Source organism: Falco biarmicus, chromosome 4 (assembly GCF_023638135.1).
Source record: "Falco biarmicus isolate bFalBia1 chromosome 4, bFalBia1.pri, whole genome shotgun sequence".
NCBI lineage: Eukaryota > Metazoa > Chordata > Aves > Falconiformes > Falconidae > Falco > Falco biarmicus.
The window spans coordinates 36,454,465-36,476,727 of record NC_079291.1 but is presented as its reverse complement, the minus strand read 5'-3'; the positions used below and the strand labels follow the sequence as shown (position 1 = coordinate 36,476,727).

The window sequence follows — 22,263 nt, the reverse complement described above, 5'->3', positions numbered from 1 at the left end:
GGTTTAGCAATAGCTGTAGAAATGGGAAGCTTAGCTTCATGCAGGTTTAAGCAGGGGCTCAGGCAGCTGAGTGATTCCTCTAGGGACCTGACCGTGAATGTGAAGGTAGTTTGTATTTTGGTTTATTTTACTCTGTGTGTATCAGTGTGTTTACAGAAGTGACAGAAGCAGCAGGGAAAGGGCAAGAACGTCAAGATGACATCCAGAGCAGGTGCAATGATGGCAATCTGGAAGCAGATGAAAGACTGAGCGGTGTGAGTTGCTGTAACTATCTGGGATAAGATGTGGCTGAAGGACAGATAGAATTAGGAGGAAAGGATCTGCCTTGCTGTGACCATGGAAAGACAGGTAGGTGCATAGTCAGTAACCTTGCTTTATTAAAATCGAGTTATTTGAGAAACTAAAGGTCTGTGTACTATGATGAGATTGAGTAAAGTTCTTCTTAAACCACAGGACATAAATGGAGGCTGGTGTTTTTTAAAGGGAATGAGAGAATGAATGCTGATCTCCCCATAAATTTAGGAAAAAAAAAAAATATAAGAGCAAAGACGATATCCTCGAACTTTAGCCATGTGAATTCAGGGGCCATGACTAACCTCTAGAAATATCTCTTCGCTCTCTTTCTTCACTTACCGTGAATGAAATTCAGACAGTTAACTTAGACTAGATACAAAATAAACATGATGCTAAAGTGAGGTGAAGATAAATCTCACATATGCCTTTTGCATATCTAGAAGGATGTAAATTGGTAAGATCCTCTGAGTGGAGGAGTTTTCTTGGCTCCAGCAAGGACCGATGGATTACTGTTCTGGGTAAAGGATCATCACTTTGAATTTTTTTTTTAAAGTTTCACTGTTGTGTTTGAAATGTAAATACATATAAATAAATCTATCAGACTAGACCCTGTCTGCTCTGCATTGACACACTTCATTTGGTTTTTGAGGGGCAAGCATTAGGGAAAAATGAGTAATGATGGTAAAACTGCAGGCTCTCTTCAACATTTTGAAAACATGCTTAGGAAAATGAATTTTTAAGAGCTGGTGGCCATCAGACTATATACACCACAAAAAGATGAGGGCAAAATTAAGCAATGACTTTCTGCTATCTATATGCTGTCCATGATGCTCTGACAGCTGTGGTAAATGCAACTACAAAAAAGCGAGCGTGGTGCTGGCCTGGGAGCTGTGGGGTACTGGCTGAGTGGGACGAGTGATAAGCCCTGAGTGCCACCTTCTCTGCCACGAAAGACTTCCCTGGATCACACATCGGTGAAAGGAGGACTGGCTTTGGGGAATTTTCAAGCCAGCATTTTTATTTGAATATGCTTTAAAACTGATAAAATGCTCAGCCACGTGGCCACGTGCAAGGCCATAGTTGCTGTGAGACTGCGACAGCCGCTTTGCGTACCAAGGGGTGACCCACAACCGGTGCCTTGGCAGTGCTGTGCATTTCCCAGGTCTTACAGTTACGTGCTTGGCAACCTGTCGACCTGTGCCCTGGAATGTGCTGCTTAATGTACAAAAGTAGGTGGCCAAATAAATGTCAGAGCAGGGGCAGCTGCTGGCAAGGAGTCTGCAGCACCTGAGCGATCAGGTGGAGTCACCCTTTGGTCGCAAACCCTTGCTGCCTTCACAAACAGGACTGCTGCTGAGTCAGGGGAGGCTCATTGGGAATAAGGGCACAAAATTTAACTTCATAGCTGAGGCAGGCACACGGGAAAGGCATCCTCTGTCAGCCCTGATAGGTAAGGAACAGGCCTAGACAGCTTCTTACTTTCTTCTGCCCACGTGCACGCACCGAAATGAGCTCGCTGCATTAGAGCAGTCCAGCCTAGAGTGGGTCTCCTGTTGAACGGCAACCTTCGGGAAGAAAGAGTTATAAACAAGTAATTATCATCTTTAGCATGTTCCCAGTTTAAGTGATGAAACTGATGAGAGGAAGTGAGACCTAACAGAGAAGCAGAAAATGCATTAGTTGGTCCTGACATAGAGGAAACAGTGAAAGATTTCTTCTAACAAATTAGAACCACCTGAGATTTCTTTTCCCCTCTTTTAAAATCAATTATTCCTCCCAAACCTTTCAAAATATGGTGAGAAAATGAAATTAGTAGATATTGCTTTTTACATCAAATTTCAACCTTTCAGCATATTTTTGTAAGAAAAATACTTGCTAGAGCAAGCAGTTCTGGAAGACAGTTGCATGGTTTATTTTTCCTTATTGTTATATAGCATTTCTGCTTTGCAGGTATGAGCTAGATTAAGTAAAATTGTCTCTCATTTCACTAAACAGCTTGTGACAACAGGATGATGAGAAAAAATACTTCACGAGGTTAAGATCACTATAAAAATGCTCTGTATTTTTAGCAGTCCCTCAAGATTTCCCAGAGGAGTTTTTGGACAATGCCAGAGGTCTTTCCTCTACCTGTTTATTAAATCTTTCTTCTGTTAACTGTAGGGAACATTTTGTGTGACCCGTAAGGACGGCAGCCCGCGCCCAAAGGCCACACAACAGGCCACATCCTAAAAGTCCTGCTACAGGTGTCCTGAATGTAGTGTCACTGCTGAAGTCAGGGAGAACTTAGTCCCTCCTTGGATTAAGTAAAAACTTCAGGAGATGAACAGTGTCAGTTTCTTTCATTTGCCTCTAGGCAGGGAAAATAAGTACATGTTACAGTACAACCACTGGTTTTTAAGAAATAATAATTAGGGCCTCATCTCCTTGAAATGCTTGGGGAAGTGCTTAGCTAAACTTTAAACAGGAAAAAGAGTTTTTAATGTTTAATGGCCACTAAATTCTTTATCTGAACATAAGTTTTATTTTAATTCTTTTCAAATCAGCACCTTCTTTCGATGGCCAGATCAGTTTTCAATCCTGTGACTTCAGGTATATCGAACAAAGAACCGAATGGGGTGGGTGTTCAAAGGAGGAATTCAGGGTATTGGAGTCTTTTTCATCAGCTACCTTTTCTTGAGGTAAGTAAAATAAGTGTTATTTACCTTCGAGATTGTAGCTGTCATTTTCCCTTACAGTCCTGCTGCACCAAGGGAACAGCCTTCACAGGGTTTAACAGCTCAGGAAGCTGGAAGGTGTCCACTCGTGCTGTTTGTTGCTAGAGCCATCAATCTTGATCAGAGCTGGCAAACATACCAGGCTTTTGTACCACTGTCTGAAGTAATATTCTTTACTGATTGAGTAACAGAGCCATTTGGGAAAATTTCTCGGAGACAAAATCGTCAGCTTTTTCTCCTCGCCCCATTAATTAAAATTTCCACATTCTGCCTGTCAATATGTTCTTTGAAGGTGGTGGAAAAACAGAGAGCTGAGTTTTGCCTAAGGTTGTATTAGTTCCAAAGGCAACGTCCTTCTGCACTCAGAGTGTTTCAGTCCTAAGGGTCTGTCCACTTGGCTGACTGAGGAGTCAGGAAACTGAAACATTTTTCCTGCACCTTGTCATCGAGTTTATCTATAAAAGATCCAGAGACGGTAAACTTTCCCTACTCTTGGTAACTCTTGTGAAGCATATCAAAATTGCGAAGCTTCAGGGAAAATCATAACTTGTCCTTAAAATGCCCCTCTGTTTTCATTTATCCTGTTGGTTACAGAATAGCTATTAAGGCTGCTTGTCCTGGTGTGGTGTGCTTCTCACATCGGCACCAGAAGATATGTTATTCTCTGCTGTAAGCTACAAAATTGTAAGAACGAAATAGGCAATTGAATATGAAGCTGAAGTAAAAAGGAATTTTATCCCCTTTCGCCAGGGTCCTCCCCACTTGGACCCTTCGTCCCACCCTACCCTGGTGCTCCTGCTCCTGCATCCCTTTTCTTATAGCAAAATCTGTAGTCCTGACTGTAACTGAGGGTGAAAATGGCCATATTCTATGCAAGCAGATCACAGGCCAGAAGAAAACGCTGCCACTGAAGCAGCCAGACCAGGGACCACACTGCTTGTGTGTGCCTCGTGGTGTCTGGTGTTTTAGTAACAGTCACCGCTCTGGGAATGAAACAGCAAAGCAAGAGCTTCATTGAACCGGTTAGAGACCTCTTATTATCCTTGTTTTTTCTAACACTAAGTAACATTAATATCTGGTTACCCTATATTTATATACTAGCTGAACCCAGTGGATTTTTGAAGGTTAAGGGTGTTGCAAGCAGAGAGTAATTCTACTTTGTGAGATACCTGCATTTGCACCACTCTTAAGTCCCCTCGGTGTCTGGCCAAATCAAACCTCCAAAAGTGTATAACCTCTTTGTGTATAACCAGTTTATACACCTAAGTGTATAACCAGATAACCTCTTTGCCTAGCCATCTGCTTTTATTCTGTCATTCTTGAGGGATTACTTGTCCATTTGTCTTAAAGGCAGGTGAAAACCTGTCAAAATAACCTCAGAAGATTTTTTTACTGGTGCAGAGGTGCTGCTTCTCTTTGAAGAAAAAAAAGAAAATTAGATTATTATAAAAGTAGATTTAAACCTGTTCTGCTAAAGACAGGGTACCATATAATCTGTGGTGGCATTCACACATGGGTGTTCTTGTCGTGTTTGCAACAGAAGCCCATGCCGACAATTTGATCATCTCATCCATCTGGTTTTCTACTCACACAGTTGCACCAAATGCCCTCTGTGTCGCTGGCTCAAAAAACCCTGTCAGGTTCATGAGGAGATATTTGTCCAAGGTGTATCCGGGAGATCTCTGGAGATTTCATGAAAAAACACTGGGATCCTGTGAGGATGTTACACCTCACAGATGTCTCTTATCTACCCTCAGACAACAGATGGTATGTGTTTCTCATCTTAAATAAAGCTACAAAGAGCTGTGACAGCAGGATGAGATCTGAAGTATTAAGTATTGTTTTAGTGAATCCAGAGAGCTCATTACTTTTATTACTTGCTCCCTGAAACCTTAGATTTAATTACCTTTGCTGAGCTGATACAATGGGCTTCTAGACCTCACTAACTCTCTGGCAGAGACCTCCTTGTTCTGGACAGCTTCACAAGCCACAAGGTAAAAGATCAAATGGTTTCCTCCTTCTCTTCTGTCAGTCCCATCTCTGGAGCAGGAGATACCAGGGCCAAGGGAGAGGGTGCCAGGCTCTGCCTCCCTGCTCGTCTCAGCAGCAGCCACCAAAGTGCCATAGGCTGCAGGTGAGCTGGAGCCAAGGGCTGGGGGCTACCACCTTTATGTGCCCGTGTGGCGCAGTGCAGCTCCACTGCGGGAGTCAGGGCTCTACATCTGAGCAAAGATAACTTAACTCGCTTTTCCTGCCCCTTCCTATCTGTCCCACTGAATTTTAGAGGTCCCCACTTCTGCCATGGGGACTAGCTGGAACTACACATGTATGTATGGGTCGGCGGGATGGGAACAGCTGCTGTCTTTCAAACTTTTTTTTGTAAATCACGAGCTGATCTGAGTTACCTTTGAGCCCAGAAGGCAGTTTTGATGGGTTGTGCAGCACTGTATGCAAACTGCTTTACCATGTGCCCCGATGGGATGTGTTTCCAGCTCTCAACCAGATCCTGCCAGATGTCTGTGCTCTACTATCTTTGGTGGTGTACATTAGTCCAGCCATCCTCCAGCTGATGGTGCTCCCTGCTTGCTCTAACATGTCAGGAATCGGCTCACTCTGCTTAGTTTTAATGACACTTTGAGTTCCTGTAAGATGTAACTTTCACCTTAGGTGCAGTGCTGTTATCCAAGCCTCTTCCCGCCCCCCACCCCCCCCCACCCCCCCCCCCCCCTGTACTCAACATGTTGCAGTACAGCCGTGGAGCCTGGATCCTAATCTAACCATCTCCGGTAGTAGAATATGCACTTACCATATCCTTGATTGGATCATTGGGAACAGGAGTCCAGGTAAGGAAATTAATCTCCGAAGACCATATCCTTGATTGGATCATTGGGAACAGGAGTCCAGGTAAGGAAATTAATCTCCGAAGGCCCAGGTGGGTACAGGCAAAGGGAAGGCAGCTTGGATGCAATGCTCCTCTACATGTGTTTGAAGTAGATTTCTTTCCTATGAGCAATTTATCCCAGATTGTTTTACAACGTCTGCTTCCTGTTCTGCCAACTCACCACTTCGAGGCTATGCCCATGAAGAAAAACTTTTAAAAGACCTTAATTTTTGTGTGTATTGCATAATATGTGTATTTGTAATTTTTGTAATTACAAAAAAAAAATGTGTAATTTTTATATGTATTGCAAAAACTGCCATACAGATTTTCCCACCCCCAGCCCCCCCACCCCCAGCCCCTTTACTTTATCCTATCTCGCTCTCTCTTTGAGTATCTGTCTCCAAAGTGAAATACTTTCTGGAATTTGAAGGGCATTTTTTTCACTCCATTTGCAAAATGTTTGTCCAAAATCATATTATATATTATGCTATTATAATATACAATAACAGTTTATTAATATATAGTATTTGGCATGATACATTATATTATATTATATTGCTTCCTTGAGAGACCCTTTAGAGCAGATGTAAGCAACCCAGACACTGTTGACAATTTAAGCTGTGAAAACCGTATCTTCTTCAAAGGTAAATCCAAGTCTATGAATCCAATTTGTAGTAATTTAAAGCCACTAATAACTTATGGGGAAAAAAACCCTCCTGTTCTTTCCTTTATAAGACCTACACAAATATTTTTTCTTTATTTACACAAGGCAATCATACAAGAATTTTCATTTGGTTTTTGTTTGCATGCTAAGCACATATTTGTGATGGATATTGTGTGTTCTGTAAGCAGAGGTAAAATACTGTTTATTGGCTTCCTTTAAAAGATTTCTGAATAAAAATAGTTGCTACTGTTTATTTTCATGAAATGATGACATTTTTTCCCCCCTTTGCAATTCTAGAGATTTGGAGCAGATAACCAAAATTATTATTGTATTAGCCTTCTGGCATTGAATTAAGAGTTTTCCGGTTTGGTAAATAGATTGAAAAAAATGTTGACAGAATATGGTTTTCTCTTACTATATACCAAGCGAAGTATATAAGTAGAAGTAGACTTTTGCTTCTAGACTTGCTTATTTTGTTCTATGTTATTGGCACTTCTGCCAAAATGACTCAAGGAAAAGCAGTTATACATCGCTTTGGTTTCTTTGAACCTCATTCGACAACAAATTCATAGAATATTATTTCATCCTCAGTATCACTTAAAACATTGGCAATTATTTTGGGGCCTGAAGGGTACTGTCCCTAAATCAAAGGCAGCAAAAGTCTTGCAGCTTAGCCTGAGACCTGAAATAGTGGTTTGTTTCAATGCTGACCAAAAAAAGGACATATTGCTGAATCAGCTGTGGGGGCAGCAACATGTGTGGCAGAATGAGGGCAGGCAACATGGGAACAGTAATAATTGTTAGAGCCCTTCCACCAATCTCCTTGGTTTCAGTGTTTGAAGTGTTTCAGAAGAAGTCTGGCCTAAGAGGAAGGTGGGGTACATTGACACTCATCAGAATTAAATATCCAATATACCTGGAGCCCTAAGACAAAAACACTACGTTGTTCACTTCATTAAAGACTATACTCCCCTGGCTGAGGCACTGTGAAAAAAAAAATATGATAGTGGAATTAATTAGAAAGCAAGAGATCTTAGAAAGTAAAAAAATAATACTTCCTTAAAGAAGAAGTGGAATTTGTTAATGAAGTGTTAAACTCTGCTGGCACTTTCATAAAACATATCATGTCAGGTGGAAAAACACTGAGCTGCGGGGTGGGGTAGAGAGTGGCTGTGAGCAAGGCTCTCCTCCTGCACACCGCAGGGGCTAAGATAATTAAGAACAGCCCCAAACAAAACAACAACAAAGCCTTCCTAAGACAGTTATTTTCAGTTGAAAAGAGCTTCATTTCATCAAAATATAATTTTAGCCAATCCAAGCCACTTTGTTTATTCAGAGGGTACTTGGCTATGTGGCAGCCTAACTTGCCTCCTGGTTACTTTGCCTGCTCCAAACCAGGCAGGTCCCTGACATCCACTGCTGTTTGGGTGCATGTAGACAATAGCATACATGGGGCATCAATGAAGTTTGTCGAGGCGTTAAGAGGCACATGAACAGCTATATGTAAGTATATGCATATTTGTAAGAAAACATACTCTATTTTTTGACTTGCATTGCTCCTGCACTTTGCAGACTCTATTCCCAGTGTCCTTCCTCCCAGTATGAAGTGCTCTATGCCCAGGCATCAGCACTTCACTCACCTGCCCTGTGTAATTTCAGCATTGCTGTGTAGTGTGGTGAGTGAAAACAAGAGCCTCTGTGGGCAGACTCCTGAAGTCTTCATGGAGCAATCGCTCCTGTTGGCTTTGCCTTGATGCACCCAGCTAACAGCGCTCCTAGCCATTGCATAGGATCTTTTGGCAATGAGAATACTTAAATAAGAAATAATAATAACAGAGATTATAATTGCCTCAGTCATAGCTTAGACAGAGCCTGAAGGATAGCTATGAGCCATGAAGAACACTGATCCTCATGTTTGGGAGGAGTACAGCAAATTTCCTAATTTTCTGTTCTTACTGACCACCAGTAGAAAGACCAGAAACCAAGTAGTTAAATTGGGAGGCAATGTGAATAACCCTGCTAAAGAAGTTTGGATGCATAAAAGTGTTTTCTGGATTCTTCAGAGATACTCAAACAAAATAAAAACAGATCAGCACGAGCTTTGTCAATGCTATTTTCATACAGCCAAATTGTCTCCAGACAGCAGTGATGCTAGTGGGATTTGAAAGCTCTCAAGCCTGGCTTTTCGAATAGGAAACTGGCTCCATTTGGATCCCATGTGTTTTTAAAGGTAAATAAATTCAAAAGCGTTAACTCTATGTCCACTTACAGTTGGATTATCACAAAAAATTATGACCTTCCAAATCCCTCTATATCTGACTAGGTCAGTGAGACTTTCTCAGTTTTAAGCAAATTGCTTATGACTTCTGCATGGGTTGTACATAATTTAGTAAAGCGGTGTTGGTGCTCCTTTTATGAGTCCCTGCCAAGCCTAAAAAATGAAGTAACCTTGTAACATACAGTACCTTGCCCCGTTAGAGCTAGAAAAGCTAGAAAAATTATTTGTAGTAAGTTGTTTGAGTTTCATTCTTGTTTTGTGATGCTGTAATTAAAGGAGTGAACGCTATCTTCAGTGAGAAGAAGGTATGCTCATGTAACTCACATCTGGAGCTTTAACCATTGGCAGAAAACCTCCTCACAGCTCACAGGAATTTAACATACATCCCCAGCTTCCCTCCCCAGCCCACCTTTTTTTTCCCCATAATCACTCTAATCTATGTTCAGGCTTTGAGGGAACTGTTTTGCCCCTCTCATTGTGCCCCATGTCTGTGTAAGAGCAGAACCATCACCAGGGAAGAAATAACAAAAAAAAACCCAAACAAACCAACCCTCCCAAACCTCCCCTGAGGGCTGTGAGGACCTGGAACCAGAACTGAGTCACCAGGAAGACACAGTTCCTTCACTATCAATGCCTTCTTTCAATGTCAGTAAAAAAAAAATGAAGCTAATAAGAACATGCTCTTGGCAAGGAGTCCAAGAAGTGAGGTGACCCTACTCGTGTGCATAGTCCCAGGAAATCCTGACACTTCCAAAGCACATTTTGACAGAGTCAGTTGTAGCAGAGAATTAGGAAGACAATAACCATTTCCTGAGAGAGAGAGATGAAGAAAGGAAAAATTATGCTGTAAGAAAGGATGCCCAAAGTGTGATTCTAGTAGGAATTTTGCATTTTGAGTTCTATGCCCAAAAGCAACTAGAACACCTGTATTCTACCACCGTGGTCCATCATAGTCCACCATGGCTCCTCTTTAATCCCAGTTTCTTAGTACCGGTTGTAACATTGTATTTTGCTCAATTTAGTTTGTCTTGGAAATTAGGGTTTAATATTTCAGCTGATTCTAATTTGACCACACTGAAACTTGGCTTCACAATTTACTCAAACAGATAGGTTTCCCAAAGAATCCAATGAGCTGTTTTCTGAAGTGCAATAAAAATAGAAAAACTCTGTTGATTTCAGATATATTTTCCAAGGTGTTACATCCAACACAGCCTGGTTTTAAGAAAATAGAGATGTGCAAAAAAATTGCTTTTGGTCCTTGTCTATTCTGGATCACTCACAGCTGACACACCAATGGTGGAGACCAATTCCAAACGCAAAGCAAGCTGATGGAGATTAAGCAGGACTTTTACCTCTGTAGCTCTTGCCAGCGAAGGACTTTTAATCAGAAGAATGTCCTCAGTGAAATGAGCCTGAGAAAGGCAAAAAGGATGGAGCCTTTCCAGCATGAAGCATTTGGAATAATGCAAGGCTTTTGTGACAGGGAAGAGTTCGAGCTTTGAGGAGATACAAAGTGGCTGTTTGGGGGCAGTGGGCAATGGCTGTAGTCACAGTAGATGTATGGATCTATTAGGAATCCATCCTGTTATGGCAGATTATTTGAGGGGTGTTTTTAAGCTTAGACTTGCAGAGGTGTTCACTGCTTTGCTCCTACACTGTTAAGGATCAGTCTTGCTTTGGACATTATTACTCTGACGTAACGTTGATAATCTCTTTCATGCTGTGCCACATGGCATTGTGAAAATGTGAGATAATTTTCAGGATGAATAAGGATACAGGTATTTGACCTACCAGAGCCAGTGGGATAATTTTCTAAGCACAACATGACCCCATCCTCAAACGAATTTGGGAAATTCATGATACCAAAATAGCTCTGAAGAGCTAGGTTTTCTGTGTTGCTGTAGCACGTAGAAGACTTCATGGCCATTCTACACAGCTCTGCCACACAGTTTGAACACAAACCACCCCTCTCCTATGATCTTGAAATCCATATGAGCAAAAATGTTTAGTGGTTTTTTGTTTTGGCATTACAGGATCCATTCACATTCAAAAGCCCTTTGTGAAAGTCATTAGTGTCTCATAATAGAGAAGAACCTCAGAGCAATGTCTGAAAACAGTGGAGAAACTTACACAACTCTGTGAGAAGCAGAATGGTTTTCAATCTGGAAATGTAAGAATCATCTCTGGTCCTTGCTTTTAAACTGCGTTGACACACACAATTATTCTGCATTTCAAATCAGAACTACTAGCAACTTTATGGACAAGTATCGGTAAGAACAAAGTCTATTTTGATGGGCAATGTTATAAATGATTTGCTACCTACAACCCTCCAAAAGTCAAGTAAGTGTTTGAGGCTTGGAGGGGAGTTCCCCACTGAAAATGGGCTGTTGTTAACAAGCATTTATTTGTTATCACAATATTATCAAAGACAACTCTTTAGTCCATCTCTATCAGCTCTGAGTTTGTCTAACATCATTAAAATACCTTCCAAGATAGACAGTCAGGACTCTCTGGGGCCATCTGCTCCCCAAATGAGGAAAGACTTTCTGATTCTAAGACAGATAATGTGTAACAGCTAAATGAAACGCATTAGTCTTGTAATTTGTCCAAAGAATATGAAAAAAAGCTTTTCCCCCTTTTTCTTTGCAGATACTGTTTAGGCACGGAAGGCTTCATTAAATGAGAACAAGACATACTTGATGCCAAAAAAAACATTTATCTGTGCAGTACATTTGCCAGCCCAAGGAACCTGATGGGCAGCAATGCTCCAGCATCTCCTGAGCAGCTTTATAATTCACTGAGTAAAACAGCAAATGCAACTGTATTCAGGAAGTGCCACTGAAACATTTTGTCCCTTGGCTGAATAAAAATATTCTCATGATACATTTGAACACCACTGTGTCCCATGCATGTCTAATTGCCTGATGTTATTTGTGTATACTGCTCACTAGTGACGCTTCATCTAACGTGAAACATTTCTTAATAATATAAATTATTCTAGGCCAGAACATATTTTTCTGTTCCAATTTCTTCCTATGCTAGCTGACATCTGCAGCTCGGCTGCATTGCTTCAGAAGCAGCTCTCTTGGCAGATTGACAAACACCTCTGCCAAAATGATTTCTGCTGAAGAGCTGGTATTTTTGAATGTTAGAGAACCAGTCTGGGAAACAGCTTTTGGGCTTTGTCTTTCTGCAGACTGCTGACTTTCACACACAGGGTAGGGATGCCTTGCCTGTGTCTATCCTGCCCTTGTGCCAAGAGAGGTGTCATTCTGGTCATTGTGACACAAAGGAGATTTTAACTTTCTTGGTGACTTTGTCACTGATAGTACCCACAGTGATTTTCAGTATTGTCTTGTTGCCCAGAAGGAGGCAATCTTATAGCAGAAGCTCAGAAAATAGATATTAAAAGGTTGCTAGCAAAGCATGCAGATAATACTGTATATATCGCATGCATTTGATGTGCTCATTGTTTGGTTTTTGTTTATATTTATATATATATAGATGGGCCTAGGTCATGGAGAAGGGTTCAGGTCTCTCAACCACAGGAGGCATCTAAAACACATGTGCCATTTAAACACGCCTTTCTGCACACCAGCCATGCTGCAGCCTTGTAGCTCTCTTTCAGCAAACCAGTTGCTGGAGCGCTACATACAGTGCAGGAGCCAAATCCCCTCCCTGCCTGGCAACACTTGAAATTGCATCACTTGAACCCCAACTGGATGGTTGGGACTATAGGTGTGGGGTCTACGTAGGTATTTTGATTACATATATATGTTTAAATATATATGTGTGTGTGTAGTCTCTACATCACAGCACACCAGAGGGCTCCCTGAGACAGGGGGTCTCTCAAACATTTTTCCTTCTAATACTTCAAAATGTTTTAAATGTTTTGGAAAATTCACTAACCAGAGGGAAGAAATTAGCTTATGGCTGAGCACTGTTGCAAAGAAAGAGATTTTGGTACAAAATTCCCCATCAGAGAGCAGCAAGCCAGGTCAATCAAGCAGGAATACATGGATTTGGGGGAAGGAAGAGACAGCTTTTCCCCACTGACTTTTGTGGAAACTTTGGTCAGGACTTGAAAGACTGTTTAGATGTGTCTACAATAAAATGGTCTGAAAGGTTGGGAGTTTTTACCAATGAAAACATGCTTGGAGGAAAAGTCTAAGTTTTGAGTGCAAGAGCCTAAATCTGTCGGTGGTAGTTTCACTGGATTCACTTTGCAATCATTTTCTCAGGACCACACAGTAACTCTGTGGCAGGGACATGACCCAAACATAGGTCTGCTGAGTCCAGGCAGTCCAGTGTCTTAACCACAGGTTTTAGCTTGATTTTAATAGATACTTCTGTGACCTTTAATGTTACTGTGCTACTTGCTCATAGGTGGGCTTGTCAGAGACTTTAAGAAAGCTCTTGGTAGCGTGAGGGTTATTCAACTGCTTAAGAACCAGTGGTTTGGTATTCACTTATATCCAATTACTTTAAGAGAAGAAGACATTCCAACAGTTTAAAATTAGTCTGACTTTTGTTTAATTGCAAAAATAGAAGCCTGTCACAAAGCCAAACTTTCCCAAATGCTCAGGTCTACACCAAAGAAATTGCATATAAACCACTCCTGGGCAACACATAAAATAAAGAAAGGGCAACTGAGTGGCCCCCAGCTCAACACGGAACCCACCAGGCATTGCCTGATCCAAGGGCTAGAGCAGACCCAGGTTTCCAGGGTCTGCGAACCCCCTCTCCAGGGCTCTATCTTCCTCCGTCTGCTGCAATAGGAAATGCCAGAAAAAGCCTGAACTTCTGCATTGTCTCCTCCAACATTGCTCTCTGAGCAGCCTCCCCAGTCCCTTGGGAGAGTGACCTGAAAAGGTGACAGTAGCCCCCACGTTTGCAGCCCCTGTGTGGGACATGGATGTTGCAGGGGCAGTACCAAGCATCCACTCCCTGATCCTCCGTAGCCACTAACGTTGGTGAAACAGGAGCTGTAAAGGGTGAAATCCTGGTTCCCACAGAACTCAAGTTGCTGATGCTTTTGATTTCAGTAAGGTCGAGATTTCACTCACATTTTTAGTCAGTATCTCTTTGAGAAGGTTCTCTACATGTGGTGAATTATTTACAGCAAGGTTCAGCTTACATACAGCACACAATGCAACAGAACAATTGGTTTACAATCAGAAATATACATCTTCTGGTGTAAAAAACCATCAGGGTATTCTTATGGCATAAAAACACATTATGCAGTAAATGCTAAAGTAGAAAATTAATTTCCTGGCTTATATAAAACCAAAGGGATAATTCAATTAGAACTGTTTTCATTTATCAGTCATAAACAATGAATCTGAGACTTAGGACTGTCCTTCAGATCTGACAACAAGGGAAGTCTTCCTACATTTTCAAGCCTTTTCAATTTTGTGAACCATGCATTTCAAGCATAATCCAATAAAACTTGATTGCATACAACTTTCCTGTCATGAACATGCAGTAATATTTTATCTAGATATGAATTAAAAAAACCCAAGCAACTTTTTATATACATAGGGAATTGTTTAAAATATGTCCAGAATTTGTTGTATATGTTTTCATTCCTGACAGTCCATTGTTAATTCACAAAGATGGTATATCCTAAGCATAAAATATTTTTATTGTGTTTCTTTGTCCTGATAGCATTAATTTCTTTTGCTGAAGTGCATTGTTGGTAACTGATGCATCATTCTGCACTCAAGAGTGTTAGTACATGTATAATGTAATACAAATGGCTGAAAAGCAGAGACCATTATTCACAATATCCTGATCATAAGAAAAATCGATACCAAGTTACTCCTACATGGATGATAGCTAGAAAGGAAAACCATCCTCTGTTTCTTTTTTGGCATTTTCCTGAACTTGGCAAGTCATGACAAACTGTTAATCGCATATGTAGCAGTACCCGTATAGGTGGCAGCACATCTGGAGTGTCCTGTTTCCACATCCTCACTGACTCTGGCTTCCCAAGGAGTCTGCCATAAGGAAGAAATTTTACAGCAGAGTAATAAAATGAAAAATCCTTGTACTCTCCCCTTTTGAAAATGAAGGCTGCAGCATGGGTTGAATCTACCTTGTGTTATATATATATACACTTGCACTATAATTCTGGTGAAGGGTCTGAATTGCTGCCAGTCCAAAGCTACAGCGCCTGCCAGAGTGACACCTCCCTCCTGCTGCTGGAGAGCCAGCTGTGAGCAGGGTGGCTAAGTCCTTGGGAGCTAAATGTGTGCTATGTACCCAAAGACAATAAAAGAGCTCATAAAATAAAAAAGCCTGTAGTATAATATAATTCAATAAGCAACCCCTTTTCCCCCCGCTATTTCCTGTTCATTTGTGGTGGGCCTGAACTTGATAAACCTGCCTACGCAATCTGCGGCAAGCAGATTTATAGAGCAACACTCACTATAGAGAGCTATTCTATACAACTCTCTTCCCTGTGGAAGCCTGCACTGGTGATACCATCTCTGAGCCAGAGGTATGGCCTCTTTTTTCATGGCTCTTACTTCAGATTATTTAAATTGCACAGAACTCTCTCCCAGCCTCTTCTTAGAGGAGATGTTCATTGTGATGGTATTTGTCCATAAAGGGCCTATTAATTAAAAACCTGCACACACACTGGGAGAAGTTCATCCCCTTGCAGTGGTTAGTGGGAAGATCTGTACATTTCTTTGTGTGCCAGTCACCTCCCAGACGCACCCATCTGTGTGACACACTGGTGATGAGCCCTGTGCCACCATGTACATTGAGATAGATTGACCTTGTTTGTTCAGAACTGAAGAAATACCTCACAGATAAGGGGGGATAGTACGGTACAAAGGGTTTCCACCTCTCAGGTTTTCCTGTGTGGTCAGCATGGACTGGGAGAGTCTTTTTCATTCTTTTCATTTTGATTTCTGGAAGCTGTTGTGCATTAAGCATTCAGTATCAAACAACTATTTATCTCTTATCTATAAGAATGAAAAATACATATTAATGGCCAAGTAATTTGTGAATTTTGTCAAAGACACATAACATATACATAGTACTAATAGAGATGAAATACTTCACTACAAAAACTAGAAAAATATGAAAATAGTATCTTGTCACCTTAAACAGTCTATACATAGCATAATATTGATAAAGTGGTGTTACAGCACAAACAAACTAGTAGGCTGCAGCAAGGCTTTTACTGTCAGTCAGTCAGTCAGTCTACTGTCCATAACGCTGGTTCTCCTTCCTCCAGAGGCCAAACCACACTACTCCTCCACCTGAGCTTCCCACACTCCTCAGGGCTATTTAACCACTTAGCAGGATGAGCTACAGCTGCACATCATCCATGTCAACCAACCCACTGCCTCTCAGGCAAGGCCACAGCTGCATGTTATCAATGCCAATCAACCCACTGCCTCCATTCCTCTACAAAGTGGGATCTTTTATTTTAAATATGAAGATGAGACTGTATTTCACAACTGTTTTCAATGTTTCCTAGATATTTTAGATAACCTCTAAAATTCGAGAGGGGGAGATCCTGCCCTTAGCCATGCTGCTGAAGTCAGTGAGAATTGCTGCTGCGTTACACAGGCTACAGGGAGAGGAAAGGTTTTCCATACCAAGGAGTTGTCTGGTCTCAGGTCAGTCTTCTCCACAACACTGGGTCTTATGCTGGTGATACAAATGAGAATACCTGTTGGAGACCAGACATGCAACTGGGAAAGTGATTATTTTTGCTCACTTCCCAATCAGCCCCTTTCATCAGCGCAGTGTTGTTTTAGCAAGCTGAGAAACGCAGTGTAGCCAAAGTCTCTTGGCCTAGTCGTTGCCATTGTGAACCCATCTGGTGTGGGAGCAAGGAGGTGGGTCACTCTGGTTGTGTGTGCCCTATACGGGGTCCCCAGGAAGAATAAAGGTAGTTTAGGGAGGCTACAAACCTCTCTGCCCCATAGTCCCTCCCACCCATGCTTTGTGCATTTTGGGAGGACTATGGGTCACTCTCTACCTGAACACCATTCTCAACATAATTCACTGTATATATATTTATATATATAATTTATATGTATGCGTGTATGTATGCTACCTGGGATTTCCAGATATTTACTTTTTTTGTGCCTTTTAGCTAACATTCAACTTCTCAAGAGCTTTTTAGATGTGTTTTTTTGATGACAGGATTGCATTCTGTCAAAAAGAGAAAGGTAAAGTTATTCTGCTTCTAAATGTGTTTGATCTGTGTGCTCAGACTTTTATCCCTAATTTAGTTTTAATTCTGCACCTACCATTTCCATAATTCCAGTGTGTTTTGTTGTGGGTTTTTTTTTTAATGTGGGCCAGGCACCTGAATTCTATGAACCAGTCTGGATTAAAATGCACACTTTCCATTCCGACTTGTGGCAAGTACATCCTGGATCAACAGCAAGTCAACGTAAGGTGCAAACTGTAAAGGAGAAACATTACTCCTGAAAAATGTGTAGGATGGTCAGACTGGGGAGTAAACACTTCTTGTGGTGGCAATACATAAGTGGAGAGAAATGTAGGGCAGATGAGGGAAGGAGCTCCATCTGCTTGACGATATTTTGCAAACTAACATCACCAGGACCTGGGAATGGAGGGGCTGCATCTGATCACAGCGCTGCACATGACACGTTACATGAAGCAACCTCCTGCAGTGACTTCTCAAAGTTGCATTTGCTTGCAGTGAGAGAAAAGGAACCGGATTCTTAAAATCAATGCAGAACTCTCAAGTCCTTTAAAAATTGACTAAAGATAGTTGTTTGTGTAGGTGTTTTTTGGGTTTTTTTGTGGTTTTTTATTTTTTTTTTTTTCTTTTTAAGACAGGCTTCTGAGATCCTGAAATTAGATTATGAAGAAAATCTCAGATGTCATATAATGCCAGTGCCCATCTCTGCTGCTATAAAATCATAGGAAATAAGCCTTGACAGGAGTTTGACAGGTCATCTAAATGGTGCCTCTGGCAAGGCAGATGAGCGAGGCCTAAATCATCGTTAACACTGTCTGTGCCAACTTGTGTTTCATGATACCCACATACAACACCCTGGTGAATTATCTTACCGTGATGCTTTCTTTTCCTGCAGCAGTATGACATGCTCAGTAGTGATAACCGCCTCATCAATCAGTTTTACTGGTTAAACCAGCTGTCCTTTATTAGGCTGAGAAGAACTTACTGATCTATACTTGAGCCACTGAGAAATTTTATTTTTTTTTATTTTCTTGATAATGCTCTGAGTACTGAATAAAGGGGTGCTTAAATCTAGATCTGTGATTCATCTGGAAGTACCTGCAAAATTCTGTGCTGCACAGAAACACCTGCAGGTCATGAAAAGGATAATTTGAACTTAAACCTTACAGGTACCTTACTTACTACAGTTGCCACAGAACTACAGGTGTCACAGCAGCACAATCCTGGCACCACCCTAAATCTCGGGGCTAGCTAGGATCTTAAATTTCACTAGAGAGTTGACTAAGAAGCTGATCGTGTTCTTCCTCCTGAGGTGGTATTTCAGGCTGGAGGTCTGACTTTCTTTCACTGCTGGCCAATGACGTTTGCCAGGTAGGACTCACGATTTCATTTTGTTAAGTCCTTCTGAAGTGGGTGTTCCTGAAGCATGACCCAACCACCCCAGGAACTCAAAATTCCCAGTTTGCTACTATCACTACCTGCCCAGTCGTCCCCCCACCTTTTTTTCCCCCCTCCATGTGGTTAGCTCCAGGTCCAAACTGCACATGGTTGGGCTCAGGTCTCCTGTGCTGCCAGAGGGCAGAGAGGGCATGCTCACACACTGCAGAGTCTGTGTGACTTGGGATTTGGCTTGACCGGCTTGGGATCAACTATTGTTTAAATGCAAATGACTTCTGGGTTACAAATGCTCGTATTTTGGAGCAGAACTATGCATATTTAGCTTCATAAAACCACATCTGACTCTTAGAATTCCAAGCACTGGAAATGCAGATACCTTCACATTGTTAGTGTTTAGGATTTGCATCTTTGAAAAATGGCTCAGATTTTCTTTATTAAGGTTGGCAAAGGATGGGGGAGGATTTGGGAAAAGAGGACAGAAATTCACCACGTTTGCACGGTTGATTTTATCCCAAAGCAAAGTTATTTTGCTACATTATAAACACATGAGCACTCTGTAATGGCAATACTGGCAGATGTTTAATTAAGATAGCATTATTGCTAAGAATTTTAATACAGAGAAAATTGTCTGTTCTACCTTTGTTGCAATTTTTTTACAGCTAACAGATATTTATTAAGTAAATAAAATAAAAAGCAAATCTTACTTTCGGCATCCCATGCCACAACAAGTCTTTTAATTTGCGCTGTGTTTCTGTACCTAGTAAAGAATAACAACCAGCATCTTCCTGATAGATTTAGTTGCTCAGACAAAGCAATTACACAAACCTGCTGCCAGAGTAAATGTTCGCTAAACTGGGTTTTCATGTGTTGGGTACGGTTTTTGAGAGGGAACAGATACTGCAGAGGTGATTAATGGAAGGTTGGTTTCCTCTTAAAATACACCTGGTATCCACTGATTCAAGTGTCAGCTGCTTTCCTGCTTTTTGTTACGTGGATACATTAATTATGCATTTCTGCTGTTCCTGTGAAATGTGTTAGACACAGAACACCATACTGCCAAGACATTGTAATTACTGAGGTCATATCGGCATTCCCAATATTACTATCACTAGTGTATGGTACTATTTATAAAGCAGAGAAGTGAAATATACCTACATTTCAAAACATCTTGAGATGAAGAAAAAGCATTTTCCATCAGGAAATATTTTGATCAGAAATTACTCAGTAAGTACCTCTAAAACACAGCCTTTCCTGACAACCCTAAACTCACTATGTATGTTAGATCCAATTTTCAGTGCCTTCAAATCATCATCCCTCCACTGAAACCAAAACTGCCACAAAGACTGACGTAACCACACAGTGTTTCCACCACCTGAAGCTCAAACTGAGATCCTAAACCCCAGATCCCAAATTGGCTTTCCAGAGCATTCTACCAAACGGAGCAAGAAAATATCATTAGTGAAGAAAACAACCACTATAATGGCAAAGTGTTTCCATTTTGTACATCCACATGAACACAAAAGACTGTGAAATGACTTGCACTTACATGTTGTAAACATGTACATTATTAAAACCAACATGTTCATTATTAAACTCTCCATATATATCATGCATGCTTCTTTTACAATCAGCTTATTTGTGCCTTTAGAAACTAGGAATGCCTTCAGGAGCACTCCTGGGAAGTGCAGCGTGCCCCAAAGCTATTCAGAAATACAGCATTCATAACAGAGCCACTTTATTGTCTCTAATAACTAAATCCTCAATTTCCCGTTGTTCATCAGTAAAAGTAGAAATAGCAATACACGAAATACTGTTGTCTGAAAAAATAACCACATTTGTATTCCTTGAAGTCTGAAAAATAGGTATTGTGGCTTGAACAAATGCACACGATCATATTTTCTTGTAAACATCCCGCTGGATTAACCATGTGATGATCTCCACCGTTGGTTGGTGGACAGTTTGTTCTTGTTCCCCAGCTCCTCTCTCGTCCCATGGCCGCAGCGCCAGCAGCTCGCCCCTCACATCGGAGAGGAAGCTTTGGAGGAGCACAGCGGCTGTATGCGCGTGCTGGTGGCACAAACGGAGCAAACCCCTTCCCTGCAAGGCATTGCCTCACACCTGGATACTGAGAATTCAGTCCCTTCCCTAGTGCTGTGGGTTTATGCCTATCCCTCACAAACTCACTCCTGGAAGGGGCTTTTCCAGTGAGGTGTTGACTCACGTAGGTGGACACGTACAGCAGCCTTTCGTTTAAAATTTACAAACGAAGGGTAAAGCTTAGGGTCTGGATATGTCAGGAAGGAAAAACTGAGCCTGGCCGAACACTGTATTTTAAAATGGTTTCAAATCGCTAAGGATGAAATTGTCTCCTGTTTCCAAAGTCTACACCAAACTGTATTGTGTAAGTCATCTCTGAACACTGAACAGTTGTTCACTGTTCATCTAAGTCAACATTGATTTGTCTGCTAATTTCAATAGAATCTGAAATAGATTATCACAGATTAAGGCAAGACTAATTTATGATTAGGGACTCAGAACAGCAACCAGATTCTATAAATATATACTTCCTGTGCTATGACATTAGTTTCTCATTCCTTAGCTGGGATCCTTTACTGATGTGGTCATAATTTCATAAGAGACAAGCATTCATCTAGCATTCATCTCAGAATGGCTATTAAAAAAAATAATAATTTCCAAAAAAATTTCACAGTTTATTCAGAGTGAAAGAATTGTGTCTCTGTGGTGAATTTCTGGGCAGAGTAATAGGGTGACAATTTTTCTTATAAATAAATATTCCTGAACTATGAGTATTGTTAAAAAAAACCAACCTATTCGAGATGGCTTCAGGACTTGTGTGATGTAGCCTAAAGAACTGATCTGTTTCTCTGATGGTGTTTGAGATCTTGGTATGCGATGACTATTTCATCTTCATTTGCTTTATGCACCTGCTAATGGGATGATATTATTTTGGGGTATTCTTTGGGGACAGCAATATTCGGGGTGTCCTTGGGAGATCATCAAGATTTGAATATTTTGGAGTGACTTTTTATGTTCATCTGATTTGTCTCGCAATGTGCAAAATCTTTTAAGCAGTCATCCTGCTCACTGGAAGGGGAAGAATAAAGGACTCCAAGCTAGTTACATCTTGTGGAAGCTGATAGTTCAAAATCTGGTGTTAAAGAAAAGTACCAAAATCAAAAAGTGCTGAAAGTTTCCAATTGCCACATATTCATTCTTTCTTTCCTATTTGCTATGGGCTACCTGGCACTGTTACAACTGTCAGATGGTCACTTCATAGGGCTGGTATCAGGAGGTGTGGAGATTACATAGCCTGGCAGGCAGGTCCATGTTCACTCCCTGCTGCAGCACACAGGAAGAAATGCTATTCCCAGTCTGCGTCAGACCCCTCTGTGCCACTGCTGTCAGAGGCTGATGCGGTTTGAATATGATGTGTCCTTTCACCTGGTCTTGCTCTCTGACAGAGGCTTGGGTTTCCCCAAATCCATCCCTCTCCCCACTTTGTTCACAAGCAGAATGTGAAATTATGTGTTTGCGATGGCTGGTGCTGGGCTAGGTAGATGTCTCTCCAGATTTTAATGCGACGAGTTCAGAGTCCTCTATGTATCTTCCATTTAACTGTTCATTGTTGGAATCATGATGGTACAGGTAAACCGGGACCTCTGTGATTGATGTTGCAGTGTAGGAGGTAGATCGCATGGAACAGTGGTCTCGACGCCTTTGGCCCCACTGGGTTTTGTACTGTGTCCATTGCCTCTTCAGAGCTCCTTGCACCTGTTAAAGAAACACAGGGCAAGGGTGAGGCATAATCTAAACCCC

At 41.3% G+C, this 22,263-nt stretch overlaps 1 protein-coding gene across 1 annotated transcript in view; it reads right to left on the bottom strand.

Moving 5' to 3' along the window:
* Window positions 1–19,079: 19,079 nt before the first annotated feature.
* CALCR (calcitonin receptor) overlaps window positions 19,080–22,263 on the bottom strand; it is a 77,928-nt gene continuing 74,744 nt past the window's right edge. Inside the window, exon 12 of the mRNA XM_056338706.1 lies at window positions 19,080–22,218. Within this exon, the coding sequence (XP_056194681.1) occupies window positions 21,997–22,218 (222 nt within the window). The 3' untranslated portion in view covers window positions 19,080–21,996. The remainder of the gene's footprint in view (window positions 22,219–22,263) is intronic.